The sequence below is a fragment of the Olea europaea genome, chromosome 11, assembly GCF_002742605.1.
Source record: "Olea europaea var. sylvestris chromosome 11, O_europaea_v1, whole genome shotgun sequence".
In the NCBI taxonomy this organism is placed as follows: Eukaryota; Viridiplantae; Streptophyta; class Magnoliopsida; order Lamiales; family Oleaceae; genus Olea; species Olea europaea.
The window spans coordinates 10341249-10361508 of record NC_036247.1 but is presented as its reverse complement, the minus strand read 5'-3'; the positions used below and the strand labels follow the sequence as shown (position 1 = coordinate 10361508).

The 20260-nt window shown below is 34.6% G+C and overlaps 3 protein-coding genes and 1 long non-coding RNA gene across 4 annotated transcripts in view; 1 reads left to right on the top strand and 3 right to left on the bottom strand.

Annotated features, from left to right (window-relative positions):
- The window catches only part of LOC111403334, a 5816-nt gene extending 4267 nt beyond the window's left edge, over positions 1 to 1549 (bottom strand). The window contains exon 1 of the mRNA XM_023031791.1: positions 558 to 1549. Within this exon, the coding sequence (XP_022887559.1) occupies positions 558 to 817 (260 nt within the window). The 5' untranslated portion in view covers positions 818 to 1549. The remainder of the gene's footprint in view (positions 1 to 557) is intronic.
- Positions 1550 to 10689: 9140 nt separating this feature from the next.
- Positions 10690 to 12789, bottom strand: LOC111403333. The gene is made up of 7 exons (XM_023031790.1): positions 12542 to 12789; positions 12126 to 12298; positions 11787 to 11849; positions 11651 to 11698; positions 11445 to 11498; positions 11075 to 11138; positions 10690 to 10976 (listed from the first exon to the last, which is right to left on the bottom strand). The coding sequence occupies exons 2-7, from the start codon at positions 12273 to 12275 to the stop codon at positions 10870 to 10872; spliced, it is 486 nt and encodes a 161-aa protein (XP_022887558.1). The 5' UTR covers positions 12276 to 12298; positions 12542 to 12789; the 3' UTR covers positions 10690 to 10869.
- A 1933-nt stretch (positions 12790 to 14722) lies between these two features.
- Positions 14723 to 19489, top strand: LOC111403332. Its single transcript, XR_002704441.1, has 5 exons — positions 14723 to 14737; positions 16505 to 16750; positions 17396 to 17594; positions 18746 to 18979; positions 19218 to 19489. It is a non-coding gene; the product is annotated as an uncharacterized LOC111403332 (long non-coding RNA).
- LOC111403331 (cytochrome P450 704B1-like) lies at positions 16911 to 20036 on the bottom strand. Its single transcript, XM_023031789.1, has 6 exons — positions 19202 to 20036; positions 18776 to 18991; positions 18175 to 18471; positions 17696 to 18079; positions 17428 to 17628; positions 16911 to 17313 (listed from the first exon to the last, which is right to left on the bottom strand). Exons 1-6 carry the CDS (start codon positions 19475 to 19477, stop codon positions 17137 to 17139), a joined length of 1551 nt encoding a protein of 516 aa, XP_022887557.1. The 5' UTR covers positions 19478 to 20036; the 3' UTR covers positions 16911 to 17136.
- Between the last annotated feature and the right edge of the window lie 224 nt (positions 20037 to 20260).

Sequence of the window (20260 nt, the reverse complement as noted above, 5' to 3'; positions counted from 1 at the left end):
TGTTGGACAATTACTCATTTCCATGAAGAAATAGGAAGTAAATAAGTGGTATCTTTTGAGTTGTTTGCCTTGCTAATTCACTCAAGGCATTTCTTTTATTGTGGAGGGGTCTTTTGAGAATAGTGTTTTTCAATTTCTTTGCTTTATTTCAGTTATTAAGTTCTCAAGATAAAAATGGTAGAAGATATAAATTTATGTAAATAGGCAAATTGCTTCCGTGTGGTTGTCCCCTATAAAAGATAAATTTGAAGTAATTTATTTTGTTGATGACACTGTTTTAATGGTGATTAATTCTTATTAAATGTGTTATTTCCCTAAGTTTGATTAAATGTGCTCCTGTGCAATTGTTATTTTCTTAAGTTTGATGATCATGTTCAAATTTGTATTGGTATTTGATGTTAAATTTTTATTTCAGGCTCGTGAGTTATGACGGGGGAATTCTCAAGGGTGTAATTCCATAATTTTCGTCGAACTTTGTGTTTACGTTGATTTCTTCGGGGGCCTAATTTATGGACTTCGTCTCGGGCCCCGACAATCACAGGACCGGCTCTGGGGAGGGGGGGGTTAAGAATTTACTCATCTGACTTCCTCTTCCTCTGCTGTTTGATGATGCAGAGGAGGCCAGTTGAACGCCATCGCAAGAACCAAATGACAGCGCTTCATATTGGAAACCAAAATCCCATCTTAAAGGCGCTGGTGAAAAGCTTATATTAGTTCGCCAGTAGGGCTTATGTGACTCCACAGACAAATTCTTATTGGGCATATTTGATCCATGTGGCCTTGCAGCCACACAACAAAGGGATCCAATTTTAGCCATTCGCAAGATTAACAAGAGACCTAATCCCTGCTCAAATCAAACAATAGTTGAAAAGCTCAGAGGAACTAAGGGACTATTCTTTTTTTTCTCACAAAAAATCAGGCTTCTCACAGTAAATTAATTTTCATCAGCACTCAAGTATAACCTGAAAAAATTATGCAACTGTTAGCCCCACAAAAGCTTAAGTGATGTAGGATGCAATAAAACAAGATAGTAGAATTATAGGAGAAGGGGAAGTGAAAAGAAGAAGAGAAGAGAAGAGAAAGGAGTGGGAAAAGAGAAGAGGGGGAGATGGAAGGAGAAGTATTAGACGGACGGAAGAGAAATTGGGGAGGAAGTATCAGTTTTATTCATATCAAGTTGATTTTAAAGATCCTTCAATCTTTGGAAAAAACTTGCACCCAGACGCAAGTTCCTACTTGGCAACTACAATGAAAAAGGCAAAACGAGCACAATTATCACCAGACCAAAGAATGTTCTCCCTGTTGAAGTACATAAGTGCGCAAAAAGCCAAACACTTAAAATCAGAGCAGAAATATTAATATCACGAATACCATGCATCGAAACATCAAAAGAATCAATGCACAAAATGTTCTGTCCTAAATGAACAACAATAGGAAGAATGCTGAAAGTACCAGATAGGTGACCAAGAAAAAATAGAGAACCAAATGTTTTGCTTTTTATTTTTTTTAAATTTGAGATTCTCACCCCAACTCAAGCCCTCATTTCTAAAGTTATATAAGTTCACCACGCACTCACACTTACTCCAAAAATAAAAAAAAAATAAAAAATATTGAATTTTATCATTCAAAAACTAACCTATAGAGCTCTGAACCACTTGCTACACGAGGAAACCCAAATAAGGAACAAAATTTAGAAAGCTTCTAAAGAAGAAAGTCAACTACAATGATAGTATTTTTAGGAAAATTGCAGTAGAGGTCCCAAACCTTTCATTTTGTTGAAAAATACACTTTAACCTTTCATTTTTGCGACCGCGGTCCCAAACCTTTAACTTTCATTGTAGCTGGAGATCATTTGAGAAAATCCATCCACTTATCCATTAGTCAACTCCTAATCCAATGTTTGACTCAATTTAACAAATTAAGTGAAGGATAACTACTGAATTTACTTTTTCCAAAATAAAATAATTAAAAAAATGACTCGATCTTCTCCAAACACCCTGTCCCCACCCCCTACCCAACACCAAAACCCATGAAATAGGTTATTGCCGCCATTATCGTCCATCTACCTGACATCACATCCTCCACCATCGCCACCACAAATATCACCTCAAATAATTCAAATCTCAAACAACAACACAAAGTCACTCAAATCTATTTTTTTTTTTAAACATTTGCATTCCCAAAACTGGTTAAATCCTCGAAACTCATCAACCCAGATCCATTGCCACTCCTAAAACTTTATAGAACCCCTCATACACATATTGTAACGATCTAAATTTTGAAATTTGAAATTAGTACAAAAATAATAATGTTCATTTTGTTTCTTTCAAAAATTCAGGTTAAATTGAAATTTTCTTAACTTCCCTTTAACTTCTTAGTTACCCTTGCATTATATTACTAATTTGAAAATTTATTGGAAACAAGTGACTTAAGGTAGATAACTTTGATTTGTTAAATAATGAAACTGAAAACGAAGGGTTAAAATGAAAGTAAGTGTGCATTAACGAAGTTAAATTCAACAACGCGCTATCTAATGATCAAGCTTAGTTGGGCCATTTATTGGATTTATAATTCTATAATTTTTTATAGTATTTTCTAAACTCATAGTACAACATAGTAAAATTTCAGAATTTTTAAAGATCATTTAAGTACTCCAATAGACACTCAAACATGTTAAAAAATGGAAAATTGCAGCAGCAGTCCCTAATCTTTTTATTTTTTGCAGACTTTATCACTACCTTCATTTTGTGCTAGCAAAGGTCTTTAACCTTTTATAAATATGTACCTGAGGTCCATCTAGACGGAAACCGTTCAAAACACCGTCAGTTGATCGAGAAAATTCTTTGAACTATCTGCTACTACGATGGTTTTATTGGATGCTGACACCTTGATGTTTTGATTCCTTAATTTTTTCGGTCAACTAATGGTGTTTTTGACGATTTCTGTCTGAATGGACCTCAAGTGCATATTTACGAAATGTTAGGACCTCGATGACACCAAATGAAAGTTAGGGTAAATTCTACAAAAAATGAAAAGGTTAGAGACCGCTAGTGCAATTTTTCCAAAAAAACACCGTTCTCGAATACATTGAATATAGTACACGAAAAATAACATAACTTATCTTACCGACCTTCAATTGATTTGATTCCAAAGCCAACAGATAGATGACTCGTAGGGCTTTCAAACCTCACTAGTTTTGTCCAAAAATTAAAAAAAAAAATCTATCTAAAATGATGTTTCAAAGTTCATGCAGTAAGCTGAAAATTTTTGTTTACAAGTCTAGCATTTTATCTTAACTTCTTCAACAACTTTAATTATATGCATGCATAAACTAAATAACAATTTAAATGTTCACATCAAGAAAAAGAACTAGAAAATCTTAAATAAAGATAAACTAACATCTTTTAAAAATTCAATATAAGTTGCATAACTAGTAAAAATTGGAAACTCTTCAAATTTGACAAACTACACAAATGAAGCACATTTCTCCCTTTGAATCCTCCGCAATCCACGTAAATCACACTTCCTCGACCAATCCTTTAATCTGAAAAATTTGTTAACATAGAAGCTGTGAGTTTTAAGCTCAGTAGGGCTAGTATCACTTGGTGCACCATTTTTGTCACACATACACGTTGGGTTTTTTTATACCAATAAATCCTGGACTATGATGTTAACATGGGTTAATATTATTTCATAGGCATAGGCCGATGAATGAAATAAGTCCAACAACCAAGTTCATGAGCTACACCCGACCCAATTGTGTTCCTTATGGATGGCTTGAATCTCAACCCGTTTACCCCTTTAATGGCCCAACTTAAAGCCTAATCCTAGAGTATATATTTGGCTATAACCCTAGCCACTTTCAAATGATGATTGTGTGATTTTGAGAGAAGAAATAGTGAATCCCGGCCGCCCCCCTTTGTGTGAGAAAAAAAGTGTCCAGAAGTGTCTAGAACGCTTGTATAACGTGTGCAATTGGTGGTTCTTTCATAGTATACCTTTGTGGTGTCTTCTCCTAGTCTTTGTGGCCATAATCCATCATCCTTTTTGTCCTACGTGGGTAAGATTGCATAGCAACCAAGGTGAATCAATTGGTTGTGGTTTGGAGTCGATTTGACTGGTTATTGGTTGAGAAAGGTGTGTTGGACTGAGCTCGAAAATCATCGATTTGAAGATCTTTCAAGAGAGTTTCCACAACAATTGGTATCAGAGCTTCAACGTGAAGGTTTTGGCTCGTGCAATCTACCAGAAATCGTCCAGAAAATCAGCAGAAACGTAGCAAAAATCAGATCGAAAAACTGTCCAGAAAAATGTTAAAAATTAGCCCCTGTTTTGGTATTTTCTGACCAATCCATAAGGAGTTTGGGAAAACGGAGACCACTGGTGTAACGTGCAGGTGGTGGTGATCAAGGCGGTTAGGCGCGTGTGGACGGATGAGGCGTGTGGCAGAGGCGCATGGAGGCCACGAGCAGAGACTTGGTCGGCCTGTGGAGTATTTTCTGGCGACGGTCCCTTTAGGCAGTTTGTTCCTCATATTATTTCGGACATTTTTCGTGTTGAAAGTTTTCTGTTTCAGGGTACACAGAAGAATCTAGATAGCATTGTTCTTCGGGACTCGATTGTGATTTCTTGATTGCTGCAATTTCTAGAGACTTTAGGACGAATAGTGACGGTCCTAAAGTGTTAAATTCGCGTGTCTCATAATTTACGGACTCAGATTGGTCCGCTCTGGTATATTGGCTTATCTCAATTTTAATTTCAGCACTAGCAGATCATTGTGTGGGGTGATCAATAGGATTGGGGGTTGTCATTGCTTGGCAACCATTGCTTGTGCTAGAAAATTTAGGAATTATTTGCTTTGTTTTTTGAAGTGTTGAGCTTTGATTGCAAATTGGTAGTTGATTTTGTGCTTTACCTGTCATATAGTCACTGTGTGAGACTTGTTGCGTGGAAATTTGAACTTTTGTTTACATACCTTCGTGTTGCATTGATTTTCCTGTTAGAATACCTAAACTTGACCCGTTCGAACATTCCATTGATCTAAGATCGTGAATCTTACGAAACCCAAGGAATCTAGAACGGTGTATATTGAGGCCATAGGATAACTTTGTGTGACGTATCTGTGCCTTTGGTTGTTCTAATTTTTAAAAATGTCTTTACACTTTGAAATTGAAATTTTTAATGGAAAAGGGGATTTTTCAATTTGGCAACAAAAGATGAAGGGTATTTTGGTTCAACAAAAAGTTTCAAAAGTCATAAATGGCAAATTTCCTGTAAATTTAACAGAAGCACAAAAAGATGAGTATGATGAACTTGCATACACTTCAATTATTTTACACCTGTCTGATACTGTTTTGAGAAAAGTTGGAAAATTGGATTCTACTAAACAACTTTGGAAAAAGTTGGAGGACTTATATTTGCTTAAGTCCACTCCTATTAAATTGTACTTGCTTGAAAGATTTTTCAATTTTAAAATGGATCCTTCAAAAGATCTTAACGACAATCTGGATGTCTTTAACAAATTAGTTCAAGACATCATTAATTGTGATGAAAAGGTGTCTGAAACATATAAAGCTATTATTTTACTTAATTCCATGCCTGAGTCATATAGAGAGGTTAAGAATGCAATTAAGTACGGTAGGGATACCTTAACACTCGAGATTGTCATAGACTCACTTAGGAGTAAGGAGATGGAGATTAAGGCTGAAAAAGAGGATAAGAGGAGTGGTGAGTTACATATGATGAGGAGTAGAATGAAGTTTAAGCAAATGAATTTGGGTAGAACTCAAGACAATAGTGATTCGAGTAGTGACTCGAGTGATGAAGGTAGTAAAAAGAAGGGCAAGGAACGAGACAAGTTTAGTGGTAGGAGGTGTTACAGTTGTGGTAAGTCTGGACACTTTATTAGGGACTGTCCCAAGAAGAAAGATAAGCTGAAGGATAAGATGAGAGGTGAGACGAATTTGGTTGAGGGGTCTAGTTATGACCCGAGTAAGGTTTATTATGTGTAAACATAGTCACTGCATATACATCTGTGTGTGATCCTTTTCTGCATGTGTGTGATTGTCTAAATTTTGTTACGTGATTATCTGCTACTTCTCAATGTGTTTGATATGCGCATTTGCATGAATTTGAGACATTAGGATTACTTGGTGTAATTGCTTGCATGCATAGTAGGTTAGGATGCATTAGCAGTGTATTGTGTGTCTTTTGGTGAGGTGGAGTATAGATACCTAGGGGTACATGGTAGTTTGTACCGGGGATGTGGATTGTGATATTTAGATTACGAGTGGAGATGTGATCAAATGTCTAGAATCCTTTATCTGGAAAGTGACCCTGATCAGATGAAGTGTGAGAGAGGCACTTCTATCACTTCTGTTAGGTGAAGACCCATTATCCATGTAGGTTGGGAGAAGTGATGTGGAGATAGAGGATTATCCCGTGGACTCAGAATCTATTGTGACTTGCCAGTTAGACATGAGTTGAGTGATCTGTCTAGTGAGCTTGGTGGGCGATAAGAGGAGATATGTGTTCCCGAGGTGTGAGCAACACGGAATGGGATAGGATAAGTGTGGTGAGATCTTTTCTTAGGGTCATTTATGCATGTGTCGCATATGTGGTTGACCGTGATTTGATTGACTTGGTGTTAATCTATGGTTCTATGTGAACGTATTTTTGAAAAGATCTATGTGTGTTATCCTATAGTATATCGTCATCGCACGTGTATTTGCTCTTGATTGTTTACTGTTAAATATTTGCTTCTACTTGAGTGTTTTTTACCTTACCCCAGTGAGTACATGGAACAGGTATGGTATGTGTTTCAAGTTGGAAACACGAGGTAGGGTCTGTAATTCAATTTTATTGGCTACCTTGATTATGCAAATGCTAACTATGTGTTTTGACTGCTTGCAGATTTATTGGGCATCAAGGTGAAAATTTGTTGGGTTTTTTAATACCCAATAAATCCCGAGCTATAATGTTAACGTGGGTTAATATTATTTCATAGGTATAGACCGATGAATGAAATAAGTCCAACAACCAAGTTCATTAGCTACACCCGACCCAATTGTATTCCTTATGGATGGCTTGAATCTTGGCCCGTTTACCCCTTTAATGGCCCAACTTAAAGCCTAACCCTAGAGTATATATTTGGCTATAACCCTATCCACTTTCAAATGATAATTGTGTGATTTTGAGAGAAGAAATAGTGAACCCCGGCTACCCCCCTTTGTGTGAGAAAAAAGGTGTCCAAAAATGTCTAAAACGCTTATATAACGTGTGCAATTGGTGGTTCGTTCATAGTATATCTTTGTGGTGTCTTCTCCTAGCCTTTGTGGCCATAAATCATCATCATTTCTTGTCCTACATGGGTAAGATTGTATAGCAACCAAGGTGAATCAATTGGTTGTGGTTTGGAACCGATTGGACTGATTGTTGGTTGAGAAAGATGCGTTGGACTGAGCCCGGAAATCACCGATTTGAAGATCTTTCAAGAGAGCTTCCGCAACAACACATATACAAAGCGATAGGAAAGAATTTAACATTTCACGTAGATGAATACCGGATAATTCGTGATTTCTAAGAATCCCTTGGGGTCATAGAAATCGATTACAGCCATACATAAACTTCTTTATTCATAGTTTCAAAAAATCTAACACACATTACAAGTGTCTATATATACACACACACACACACTCATAATGAATAGAAAGAGTAAATACATAGCACTAATTACTTTGATTTTCTTGAGATATAAATGAACAAAATGTGCAAAAACCTTTATCTTTCACACCATTACTATTCCTTTAAACTTAATTTAATATAGAGACATTTTTGAGAAAAAAATAAGAGTAAATTCGGATTCGAAGAGAGGTGTAGTGAAAAGGTAACTCTCCTCTTCTTGTAACCTTCATTTTTAATGAAAAACTAAAATGAAAGAATTATATTATGATTAACTTTGTTAAATTGAGTCTTTAACTAAAAATAATTCTTATAGAATATTTACATAATGAAAAATAGAGGAAAATGAACTATTCATATGATTTGTAACATATCTCTATGAACGCCCACTGATAAAACAATTATTATATCCAATTAACTCGATATAATTGTTTTTCATGTGCAAAATGAGAAGTTTTTAACTCAAAAAATATTTTATAAAAACACCTGCATGATGATTCAAACCTAGGTTGCTTATGTGAAATACCATATAAATGATCATTATGACAACCCAGTATTTCAATGAATCTTTGTAATTTACTTAAACTTAATGTTTTTAATTGTTGAACTTTTAAATAACTTATGGCTTAGACTTTTATAACCTTACATGTACCGAACTTCCATAATTTGTTTCTTAAATGGGCTACATCAACCAATTTAATAGTATAAAATTTTGGACCTTACACGTATTTACTCTCACTCTACCATTTCCAATAACCCATTTCATCTTGTTCTTTAGGAAAATTCAGTGGCCAAGGTAGAGTCTTGTGCTCTTCTTCTCCTTCATCAGGCCTTGTAAACTTCAATGCAACCATTTGAATAGTCCAAAGCATAATCAATCTTTACAATCAAATTCCAACCCTACAACTCAAAAAATTGAGTAACAGTTATGAACAAAAAATTAAGGAGAAAAAACCTGCAATTCAGGTTGATTCAAATAGGAATGAAAAGTTAGAAAATGGGTTTGACCTATTTAACTCATTGATCACATCTGGGAAAAGAAATCCCGATGGTTACGCTTTAAAACGACTAATTGAGAAGCCTATTGAAGCAAAGACTAATTGTTTTCTTCAGCAGAATATCAAACTCCCACCTTCAGGAACCACAAAGGGTAGGAGAGAAAGCAATGGCGAATATTGGTGGAAGAGAAAAAAGAAGAGATGCAAAGGAAGGGTTTTATAATGAGGAGAATACGATGAATGGAATAGAGAAAAAATGGAAAATCCGAGGAGTCAGAAGAAGGTGGAAACTTGAGTTTAGGCCATTTGGGTGGTGCGAATTTATGGTTTCACTCTTAAGGAGAAAGTTTACAGCACTTGCCTCAGCTAATATCCATCACTTGCATTTTCTTTCTTCATTTTCTGATATCTTTTAATTATACTTTGATTTTAAAAAATGTTTAACATTATTTATATGCTTATGGTGCAAGTTCAATCCAAAGAATGATTTGCTTTTGTTCAAGAATCGAAATGGTTGAATCTAGATCCATGCATTCGGATTCGATAACTATTATTGTTTTGCTCTTCAAATCCATTTTGGTAAGTCGAAATTACGTTTCGATTATGTGAACATAAACGATATATTTTTGTAAATATAATATGCACGATATCGATGTAATTTTCCAACACTAAAAACTACAACTACAAGCAATTCATATTCATAGTCTTGTGTATGGTACTTTGTCTTTGCAATATAAACATTGACATGTTGAACTCGGAGAACCAGCAATGGTGCATTATAAATTTTTCATCGTCACCAAAACTTAATGTTCTTGTCAAATTCTGTTGTCAAACTATAACGTCGATAATTCTCCGCCAGTGGCAAGTTTTTAGGATGGTAGAAGGACCGGTGAATTTGAGCATTACTCTTGATTTCACAATGCCCTTTAGTCACAAGTTCCAAAGTCGGACCTAATGGGAGGCCCAAAAGGCCTCCGCCTCAGGCCCAGAATTTTAGGGGCCCATTTTTTACTTTTTACCATTTTTTATTTTTATTTTTTTATTTTTAACCTACCATGCCCATGTGTTCAAAAGAAACGAATAAATACTTTAATGAAAAGAGAAGAAAGGAACATCAAAAAATTTATTTGTTGTTTTTTGTTTATTTAAGTTAACAAATTTAATTTCGTAAACTTTTAATTTTTTATTTTTTATTTTTAAAAAAAGGATTGTTTGCTACGACTTAGGGCCTAGAACCCAAATTTCGAAGTTCGCCTCAGGCCATGCAAAGCACAGGTACGACCCTGACGAGTTCAAACAAATTGTCAACGGCTATATTAACAAGTAAAGGCTTAAGATCTACAATTTTTTCAGATAAAAATGCTATAAAATTATATCACTTTGCACATCATGAGGAATGTAGCAAATGTCGTGAGTTGTCACTAGTTTCCTATGTTGATGACATAGTAGGTACAACGTTGTTAACGATAGTAGTTTAAATTCTTTTATGGTGATTAATATATTTACTTTTCTCTTGACATGAGCTTGTCCAGGTATTGTTAAGCTCCTGTTTGGCTCCCATTAATACTCATTAATTCTCATTATTTGACATTTTTTAAACAAAAGCGGCTCCATGTGTCAAGTTGTTCAGAATGTATGGGAAAGATTTTCATTAATAATAGAAGGTTCACTTCATTGTATATGCCTAAATGACAGTAATATCCTTACAACCACTAACCAATGGGAATGTGGATAAGGGTGATCGAATGAGGGGAAATTTTGTCTCCTGTTATTGATGTTAGAGGGTGTTTTTGTCCAGTTACTTCAACGGTCCATTTGACTAAAATAAACTACTGTCAATGGATGAGAAAAGTGACAGTCATGGGTTGAAAAGTAACAGGAAAAATAATTTAATGAGTTTTAAAGAGAGCCAAACGGACACTAAGTGTTGACCTTTCGAGGTTGCTTTGACTTCCACGTGCTGTAATCAGTTTTAAGATGGTTTGCCTCGAAAGTAATTTCGTGGGCAAAATTGACACATAAATAACAGACCTTACTGGCCTTCGAGAAATAAAGGAGTGGCGACTCATCTGTGTCACCATGTTTATGTATTCAAGATTACAAAAATGGATGACGGATACATTTCACTCAAGAAATCACTCGAAGAAGGTTCTTTCAGAAGGATAAGTTCAGTGCTTAAAACGGAACATTGTCAGCTTTGGCAATTGTGATCCTCACAACAGTCACTGCAATCGGTGGTCTTATCCAATATCATGCTTTGATCCTCTTTAGGATTAGTATCATCGTGGATGCTACCATCTGCCACGAGAGGAAAAAGTAGCATTAATTAAACTGTTAAAAAGAGAACGTAAAACCGTATAATTTATGAGCTAGATGGCACGTCGGGTTTGGCATACCTTTGCCATCCTCTGTACGAGCATAAGCTGTCCGTCTTGAACGCACTTGGTCATGTGGTGTCGGCTATGAAATTTTTCGGGAAAAGTCAGACGCAATTATACGAGTAACCATACTAGACTAGATAATATTACCGAAGAAAATGAAGCTTAATTCTTGTCCATTTTAATGTAGATGTACTTAGCATTTAAATTTTCAAATGAATTCGAATACAGTTCAAGAAAGTCTTAGATGTGCTATACCTGATTATATTCTTGATGTAACATAGTATTTGCAGAAAATATTGAGTGCTATGCTTACTAAATTGTCAAAGGATGAGGTCCAATTGGAAGATGAAATCAGTAAAGTTATGTGATGAAGCACCAAAGTCACCTGTAATTTTGGGCGAAGTGCCTCTAGTGGTCCTTTGCTCTTCTGGGCTCCTTGCTGTCATACGATGATGAATGTCATGATATAAGCATTCAAAACTAAGTCTATTCCCTATAATTTTTTAGCCACCGATGAATCCTTTTTCTCCGTTCTGTTCTGTTCTGTTCAGTTAATTGACAGGAAAACTCCAGTAATAGAAGAAAAATTACCTTTCCTAAAGCCCAATCAGCAGAATCAAAAAAAGCATGTTCATGGTCCTGGCAGAAAATGTCAAAGTTACGAATAAGCAAATGAACTTTAGAACTCCTTGGGATATTGACAAGTGATGAACGTGTAATTGATTACCTTGGAGATCAGTGAAGCTTTCTTTGGTAATAGCCCTCCATACTTTTTTTTAATTATTTCCTCCTGATAAAATAGACAGATAACATAAAGAAAATTATGAAAAAAGTCCAAACCATTAGAACCGGATTTCAACCATCTCATCTGAAATATATTCGTGTTCCAGTGAGGACAGGTCAGATTAAACTTTTTTATGGCATTAGATCACTATCATTTGAGTGATCCAAACCATGGGCTACATATATAGCAACTTTGTTGCACCCCAACATCACACTAAACAAGTCATTGGACTCGAATTTCTATATGATGATTGAGAATAAAGAAAGTTGTCCATCGATGTACCTCCTGCTGCTGGACGGGCATGAGATTTTCGTCCTTTACGTCGATATCTTGTTGATCTCCCGGAGATGAATTCTCAGTCTCTTGAACTTCTGGAGTACTATTAAGAAGATTAATTTTCTCCTGAGTAGCTTGATCACTTTCCCCTGACATTGGATAATACTTTCTTGGCAACACTGTAAACTTGTACAGTTTTAGTAGTGCTAAGCATGAATATTGAAATTTACTTATAGCTTCTATCTATCATGTTAAACCTTGTCATACTCATACACATATGCCTCCCAATCGGGATGCTTGCTATGTTCTAATCATATACAATTTGGTTTGTGTGTTCATGTGCGCGCGCACGCGTGCACATGTTAAGGTGTTGATACTTTCGTCTAATCGAGCACTGCATGTCAAGAGATAAAGAAGTGTACCTGATCTTAGAGTCGATAAGCTACTGGAGAATTCGACCTGCAGTAGAAGGCAAAAACACAGATTGCACTCTTTGATGACTAAATAGAATAAATGGGGGCATCTGTAATTTAATTTATTCCATTGATATTGGGGACTGATTCGATTTGGATAACAAGAATTTGTAGCTGGCAATGAAAGAGTTGAGATTCTTTTGAGATCAAAATATTGTTTAACTTTTGTTGAATGGTTGGTGTTAGAGCTCAGTGGATCTTTGATTAAATTGGAATTGATGCTGTTATTGGCATGTTGGTATTACTTACCCTCTAAGTTTATTAAGCCCTAGTGTGTGTCTCAAAGTTTTGTTAAAAATCACATTTTATGGAACTCGTGACTTTACAATCATACATTTAATTAAATTTCATCAAAAATGTACTAAAAATTTGATATTTAAATACACCAAACAATAGGTAAGAAGAAATTTTTTATTTATATCATACTCAAGAATGACGTCACATAATCTTAAAGCAAAGGAGTCTAAACTAATAATAACAATAATCATAAAATTTGGGGGTGAATTGGGCTTGTTCATAGCTCGTTTTACCGGTTTCTAAATTTTCAGTTGTTTTCATATAAGATGCTTCAATGTTAATGTAGATTGTGAAAAAAAATAAAAAATGTAAAGTTAGTAATATAAACATTGTTGAAAATGATCTCCTCAATATAATCTGAGTGAGGCTATCTCGCCGACATTATAAGATAATCATCTAGATTTAGACTAAGCAAAATTTAAATTCTCTCTCTCTCTCTCTCTCTCTCTCTCTCTCTCTCTCTCTCTCTCTCTCTCTCACACACACACACACACACACACACACATGTTTGTTGCATTTGTCAATCGTGTTTATTATTTTTCTTTCTCCCTATTAAATATTCATTAGATGAAATTTGAGTTATAGATAGAACTTCTTAGAGATTAAATTTGAACTTGGATGTCAATTAATCAAATATCAATGTTTCGTGGATGAAAAATCTTTCTATTTATACTTCACATAGACTGCGATCTATAAAACATATTGAAAATGCTCTAATCGCACTGATTCTTGAACTAGTTCTCAATTTCCCAATTGAACATGCCGATTTTATTCTAATAACATTGTTAGCCATTGAACTTATAGTCAAGTTTTGTGCTTCATCAAACTTTATTTTTGTTTGAAATTGGTCCACCGAAGTTTCCCTTTTGCTTCCATTTAGTCACTTAGTTAAAATCTAACAATCCGTTTCAGTTCAATTTATAAATTATTTTATATATTTAGTCAATCAAATATTAATTTCAATTATATATTCATAATTATTGTTCATTTTTATTATCGACACATTTCATGGGACCCCACTACTAAATCTCTTTATAAAATGAATTATAAACTTGTCAAATGAATTTTTTTTTTTAAATAGATAGAAATGAGTGGTGGTTGCATTTATATACTTTTGATTCCATCCAAATAAATAGTTACAATTAGTTGACAATAAACGTAATTTTTGTCACGTTTTATAATATGCACTTCATTTAGTTGGAATAACTCCAGTAAATGTTGCAACGCGCCAAATTGAGTTAAAAACTTATTGACTTAGTCGAAATCAAATTTATTAAAAATATCATTCTTTTACTTCATTAGAAAGCAATAGGAAGGGTTTTCTCCTGCATGTGGATAGCTTCAATCGGTCGGCAATGTGCCTAGAAATAATCGCTTTCTAACAGCTCAAAATACAAAAATAGATGAAGAAGATAATGCCCAAAATATTTCTACCCCTACATGATCTCCAATAGTACCACTGAGCTTTCTCTTTTCTAGTCACAGTATGTCACCCTAAATCTCTTCAAATTTAACATCATAGCTTAAATCAAATACTTATCCAGTCACACGCATTTGAGTGTTCTTGATTCTTCAGAAAAATGGTCTTGCATGTGGATAAGATGTATGGATGGTGAAGCCAAGGATGACTTGCCGGTGAGCTAATCACTGGTTTGTTTATATGAAAAATGTTTGTATTTCTTATTAGGACACAATATTCATTGGTGTTGTCATGTCGGAGAGTCATCTTCGGCTACATTTCAATCTCTTATTCACATGTCAGATTTATTATGATTGCAAGAAATGAGTACCATGTTTATACCCAGGCTAAAAGTGATAAGAGTCACATTATTACGGGCAATGGCACAAGTGAGTTTCTTAGTCCTTAATTTTAGCAGTACTTTCTGTCTTTATACAAGACCTGTTTCCTTAACAGTGTTCTTTATTTTGGGTTCTAGTACTGTACTAAATTAATGAGAGTCATTCTATGTGTGAGACAATGTCGAAAACTTTATGAGAGTGGACATAGCTCTTAAGGAATCGCTCTTAATGTAATGTGATTTATTTCATCATTGAGATCAGACAGGAGTAACCTGAAATTAGATGATTGATTGGACTCACTCTCCGAATTGCACTAAACATGAGAGATTAGGATGCGGCGCTCTTCATTTGTTTACACGAGGAGCTCTAGCCTTTGTTCCAGCTTGAAAATGTTTGGAGCTTAGTTGAACTGATATTGATTTAGTTGTATATAATTCAAGCTCAAACCTTGTACAGATGTTGTTTCAATTACTAAATTTTTTGGCGATTTATTTTGGAATAAGTTGCATTTAGAACTTGAAAAGTAACTTATGCAAGTCGATTTTTTCGACAGAACAAGCTGATAAGTTGGTCTGAAAACAAGCTTGGATGTTTTCTTGAAAGTTAATTTGTACAACTAAGTCAATTAGCATCTAGAGAGGACAAGATAATGCTTATTTTCACTCAAGTAGCAAAGTTTTTGAAATTTGAATCTTTAAAGAAATGAGTACCAAATACAACCCTTCGAGTTGGATTGAGGTTAGACTCTTTCTGTTCCTGTTGGACTGAGAGCTAGTTTAGTTTAGTTTAGTTATATAAACGTTCAAACAAGGTTTATGCAACCTAATAAAGGAAAAATTAATTAGAAGATTAACTGAAAAATGATAATAAAAATAAGAAAGAATTAATCTATATTGCATACGATTTAGGACTACAAAATGAAATAAAAATTTAAAATAGAGTAATGATATTTGGGCTGTTGGGATTGGAATCTCAATCTAGGTTACAATTGATGATGGGCTATAAAAAAGAATTAATCTATATCGCATACGTCTAGGACTATATAATGAAATAAACATTTAAAATAGAGCAGTGATATTTAGGCTCATTGGAGTTGGAATATCAATTTAGGTGATACTAGATTATGGGCAATACCGTTATCTAAACTGATATTACAATTTCAATTAGAGTAAATAGCATTCCTCTTTAAAATATGTCTTTATTATTATTATTATGATTATTATTATTATTATTATTATTATTATTATTATTATCAATACAGCTTTGTCTAATTGTACTAATGGTAACCCAGCTTTCATTGCAGTTGCAATTAGGTCACTTAACTGCAATATGTAGTAACCTAATCACTTAACTTTAGTTGAATTACATTTGTGTCACTTCACTTTAATTAAATTACAATCATAGCGATAAACTTATTTAATCATTGGATTGTTCTTGATAAAATTCTTGTCCTTAAGTTCAATTCCATAACCCCATATTGCTATGAAATTAATGGACATTTAATTTTGAGTTAACGTGTAAAGAAAATGCTAACCATTAATGCTTTTTTTTTTTAAAGCATTTTTTCCTTAAAATTTTTATAAGTTGTATTGCTGTATGCAGTTGATTTGTCAAGTTAATTCACATGATGTTAGTGTACTCATACATTATTTTCAACGACTAATTAAGCATGTTTTGTTACATAGATGAAGAATCTAAACGGAGTGATATAGTAGCAATTAAATTAAAGTTAAGTGACATAAATTGATCTAATTGCAGTTTGAATAAAAGTTGGGTGACCACCAATACAATTAACCTATAAAACTTCCTCTGCAGTTGAAACGACCGTCGAATGCGAGACAAACGACAATACAGCAGCTACTCTAGAGGTGCAAGCCCTAACTTGCATCAATTAGGTATTATCCATTTCTATGACTATTATCGGTGATCTGTTGATGCAATTTCCAGTGTTTTACTAATCAGATTGGCAATTAACTTTTGGTTCCAAATGAGAAACTGAATCTGGTACTGGGATTTTGAATAATAATTTTTCAAACAGCGACCATGTCGATTATGCTACAGGTGAGTGAGGCATAACTGCACAAGTTTCATATTTTTCAAACTTAGTTACCGCTTATGTTTGTGTTTTTGCTAAATTATATTTACCGATCTGCTTTTCTATTCAAGCTAGAGAATTTTCCATGTCATTTGATGTTTATCCGATTACTAATACGATTTGGCCTGGCTTGAACACAAAAGATTTATACTTCGGATTTTTGAAGAGTTCAGCAATGCTAAAACTAGTTTAAACATACATATGTTAACAGTTCAAATACATAGTTTCCCTCGTTGATTTTGATTGTACTGCGGCCTTTATGAAGTCCCGAAGTCTACATGAGACCTTTGCTTGTTTCTATCTGGACCAATGTAAACAGACACTTCTCGATTTGTGTCTTCTCAAGAAATTACTATCGTTTGGAGACTGTTAGCTTCATTCCATTTTCCATAGACAGAACTGTCATCATCCTGTACTTCACTGGATGTCCTGGAACCAATTTGAATTCATAGAATCTACATAAAATGGCCAGTGCCATCTTCATCTGGAGATATGCTGAATCCTTCCCAAGGCATATCCTTGGTCCTGCCTGCATGCATACAATTTACTTTCAACAAGTGATGGTTTTAACAATAGGCAAGTAATGATTGTACCTTTTTTTACCATTTCAGGATTTGTTAGTCGCAATTGTAGCGAAATGTACCTGAAATGCAGTGAATTTAAATGGAGATGCATTTTGGAAGATCCCATCTTTGAGCCACCTCTCAGGCTTGAATGAAGCTGCATCTGGACCCCAATTGTACTCCATTCTTCCCATAGAGTATGGTACATATGTCACCATGCCTCCAGCCTTTACTTTGGTTCCATCTGGTAAAACATCATTTTCTAATATGCCTTTGGGATCCTGTAAATCATTTTCTCCTCAATCACTTTCTGCCCTTGAAATGCGTTAAATTAAAGAAATCTCTAACCTGGGGAACTGCTGGGTATAATCGAAGTGTTTCTGTAATCACAGCATGCAAATAATACAGTTTCCCTAAGGAATCATAGTTCAAAAGTCCTGCAAATTTCTCTACTCTCTGATTGAATGATTCTGGACCCTCTGTATGATACGTATCTAATGAGATGTCCTCTTTTGCACTATGTTCTTCAAAAAATTTTAGTTCTGAGTAAAGCTTGTTTGCAACACCTTCATGGGACATTATCATGTAGATAGCCCACGCAAGTGTTGTAGCAGTGGTATCACGCCCCGCAATTACAAAGTTTAGGACAACATCTCTCAGGCTTTTATCATTCATATTGTTTTCGGGATCTTTGCTCAGTTCAATGAATCTTGACAATATGTCATGCTTGATCTGATCATATTTATGAAATAAATAGTCAACATTGAAACTAACAAGTGTATAATTAGACCATTTTATCTGGTAATAAAAAGTTGAAATCAGGTTACCTTTTCATCTTTATTATACTCTCTGGCTTTGTCTATTTCTGCTTTTCTCCTCTGGATGACAGAGTATGTAAAATCATCAACAGTTTTAATACTCTGATCAAGGATAACTTCTGATCCCACATTAAAGAATTTCTTGACTCTCCACAAAGGGTCAATGAATCTAAGAGTTACTATAATGTTTGCAGTATCAAAGGCCTTGGCAAAAAGATTGTCTGGTAAATTGGGAGCCAATGTTCCTATTTCCACACCAAATCCCACCTTACATATTGAGTCTAGAGTCATTCTCATTAGAAGTTCCTGGAAGGAAAAAGACAACTTAATTTCCTTTTAGCCAAAAAGATTGCATTTAACTGTGAATTCTTCTCGAGATCTTTGAAACATGTTGTCCAGGGCAAATTAAGTGAAGAAAAATTCGACTAGATCATATATCGTCAACCATATCAATCATTTGATTAGTTTATTGTGATTTCTTGTTCTAAAAGACTTAAATCCTTCGATGTTACCATAAGGGGTCGTAGTTTAACCCTAATAAAAATGCTTTATTCTTTTCATTCTTCTTTCAATCCTACAGGGCTTCCACATCTAAACATGTAGAAATTACCTGCATATCTACTTGCTGATTGCTGTAAGATGCTTGGCTCAGAATGGCAGAGAGTTTGAGGCTATACTCTCTGAAAACCACGGTGCTGAAATCCCTCAAGTTCTTGGAAGCAAACTCAAAACTAGCAGTCTTCCTCTGTTTCCTCCAGAGCTCACCATCTGCATTGAAAATACCGTCTCCAAGCAGAACTTCCATGTATGAATGGTATACTTCACCCTTCAATAGAGAAACGAAAAATTGGGATTATAAATCAATCCATTCTATATCAAAATAAATTTCCCAGAAAATTGAAATGCATAATGAGTACAATTAAGTCTAAATCAGACAAATTTGATTCTTTGTGACTTTCGTGGAAAATGAAATTAATTAAATATGAAATGAGTTGTTTTCTTTTTAGTGGTTTATTTTGTCGTTGATCAAAATCACCTTTGGATAATTGCAGAAGCTTGTTTTCAGGACATGCTCCACATTAGTTGGATCTGCAATGTATGTATATGTTGTGAAAGGCATTGGCACGACTACCGTTCTCGACCGAGCCAGGTATTTGACAAGCCAGTCGTGCATTCTGTGATAATTCATCAGCTGTTCTATGGCAGCCCCCAAAAATGGCCACGTTTTTGGACCTTTGGCATGCCTCTGCTTAAACCTGTGAAGGAAGATCCATGAAAAGAGCATGCAGAAAACCAGCACCATTACACCCATGCCGTATTCTTGAGATGAAAAAGGAATTCTTGAAAGATTATTCTCCTTTACAATTGGTAATTTGGGCTGGGAAAATGTGATTCGTTTATGCAGAGAATCTCGTTTTCATCGGATTTTATAAAAGTTGTGAGTAGTTAAAATAAAGGTTTCTTTCAAAACAGTCTTGGCATGCTTTAGATTTAAAATTGTTTCACATTTTCAGTGTCTTCAACCTTACTCAAGTAATGTGAAATAAAAATGGGAAAGTTTCAAATTAGAAGGCATGAACACAACTAGAAGTGTAATTGATGTGTCATTGGCATGAAATTGATGAATACTTGGATGACCACCATTAATTTCTCCCATTTCAGAATAATCATTCATGATGGGCTCGTGTTTGGCTTGGCTGGAAATTCAAGATCTTTTCAAAATTTATACAAATTAATTCCACATGTTTGTAAAAGTATTTAGTTCGGCTCATGCATTACTTTATTGACATTTTGGTATCTTGGTCTAGCAAGGTTAAGATAGAGAAATACATGAGATGTTTATATGTTGCCGTGTCTAGTTCCTTGCAAGATAACAACAAAAGTAAAACTTTATTCTCAATAAATATGATATTAGTTACATAGACGTGTTTTTTGTTACTTCTTTCCTTCACTGTTAAATTTATTGAAATATCTAATGAAATTATAAAGAAATTCGATGAATTTTCATTGGTAACTGGAAAAATCAAGTCATAGTTCTATAACTCGGTCTATACGTGGTTGGTCGTGTTTTTCAATTTTCTTTGCTTCGTGTTCG

What these genes read in the sequence shown, in the direction of transcription:
- LOC111403333 (XM_023031790.1), bottom strand. Translation starts at nt 12,275, where the DNA reads ATGTCAGGGGAAAGTGATCAAGCTACTCAGGAGAAAATTAATCTTCTT. An exon ending in CTGATTGGGCTTTAGGAAAG is followed by an intron (nt 11,499 to 11,650) that starts GTAATTTTTCTT and finishes ATCGTATGACAG; the next exon opens with CAAGGAGCCCAGAAGAGCAA. An exon ending in CACTTCGCCCAAAATTACAG is followed by an intron (nt 11,139 to 11,444) that starts GTGACTTTGGTG and finishes AAAATTTCATAG; the next exon opens with CCGACACCACATGACCAAGT.
- LOC111403331 (XM_023031789.1), bottom strand. Translation starts at nt 19,477, where the DNA reads ATGGGTGTAATGGTGCTGGTTTTCTGCATGCTCTTTTCATGGATCTTC. An exon ending in TATACCCAGCAGTTCCCCAG is followed by an intron (nt 17,629 to 17,695) that starts GTTAGAGATTTC and finishes AATGATTTACAG; the next exon opens with GATCCCAAAGGCATATTAGA. An exon ending in TTAAATTCACTGCATTTCAG is followed by an intron (nt 17,314 to 17,427) that starts GTACATTTCGCT and finishes GTATGCATGCAG; the next exon opens with GCAGGACCAAGGATATGCCT.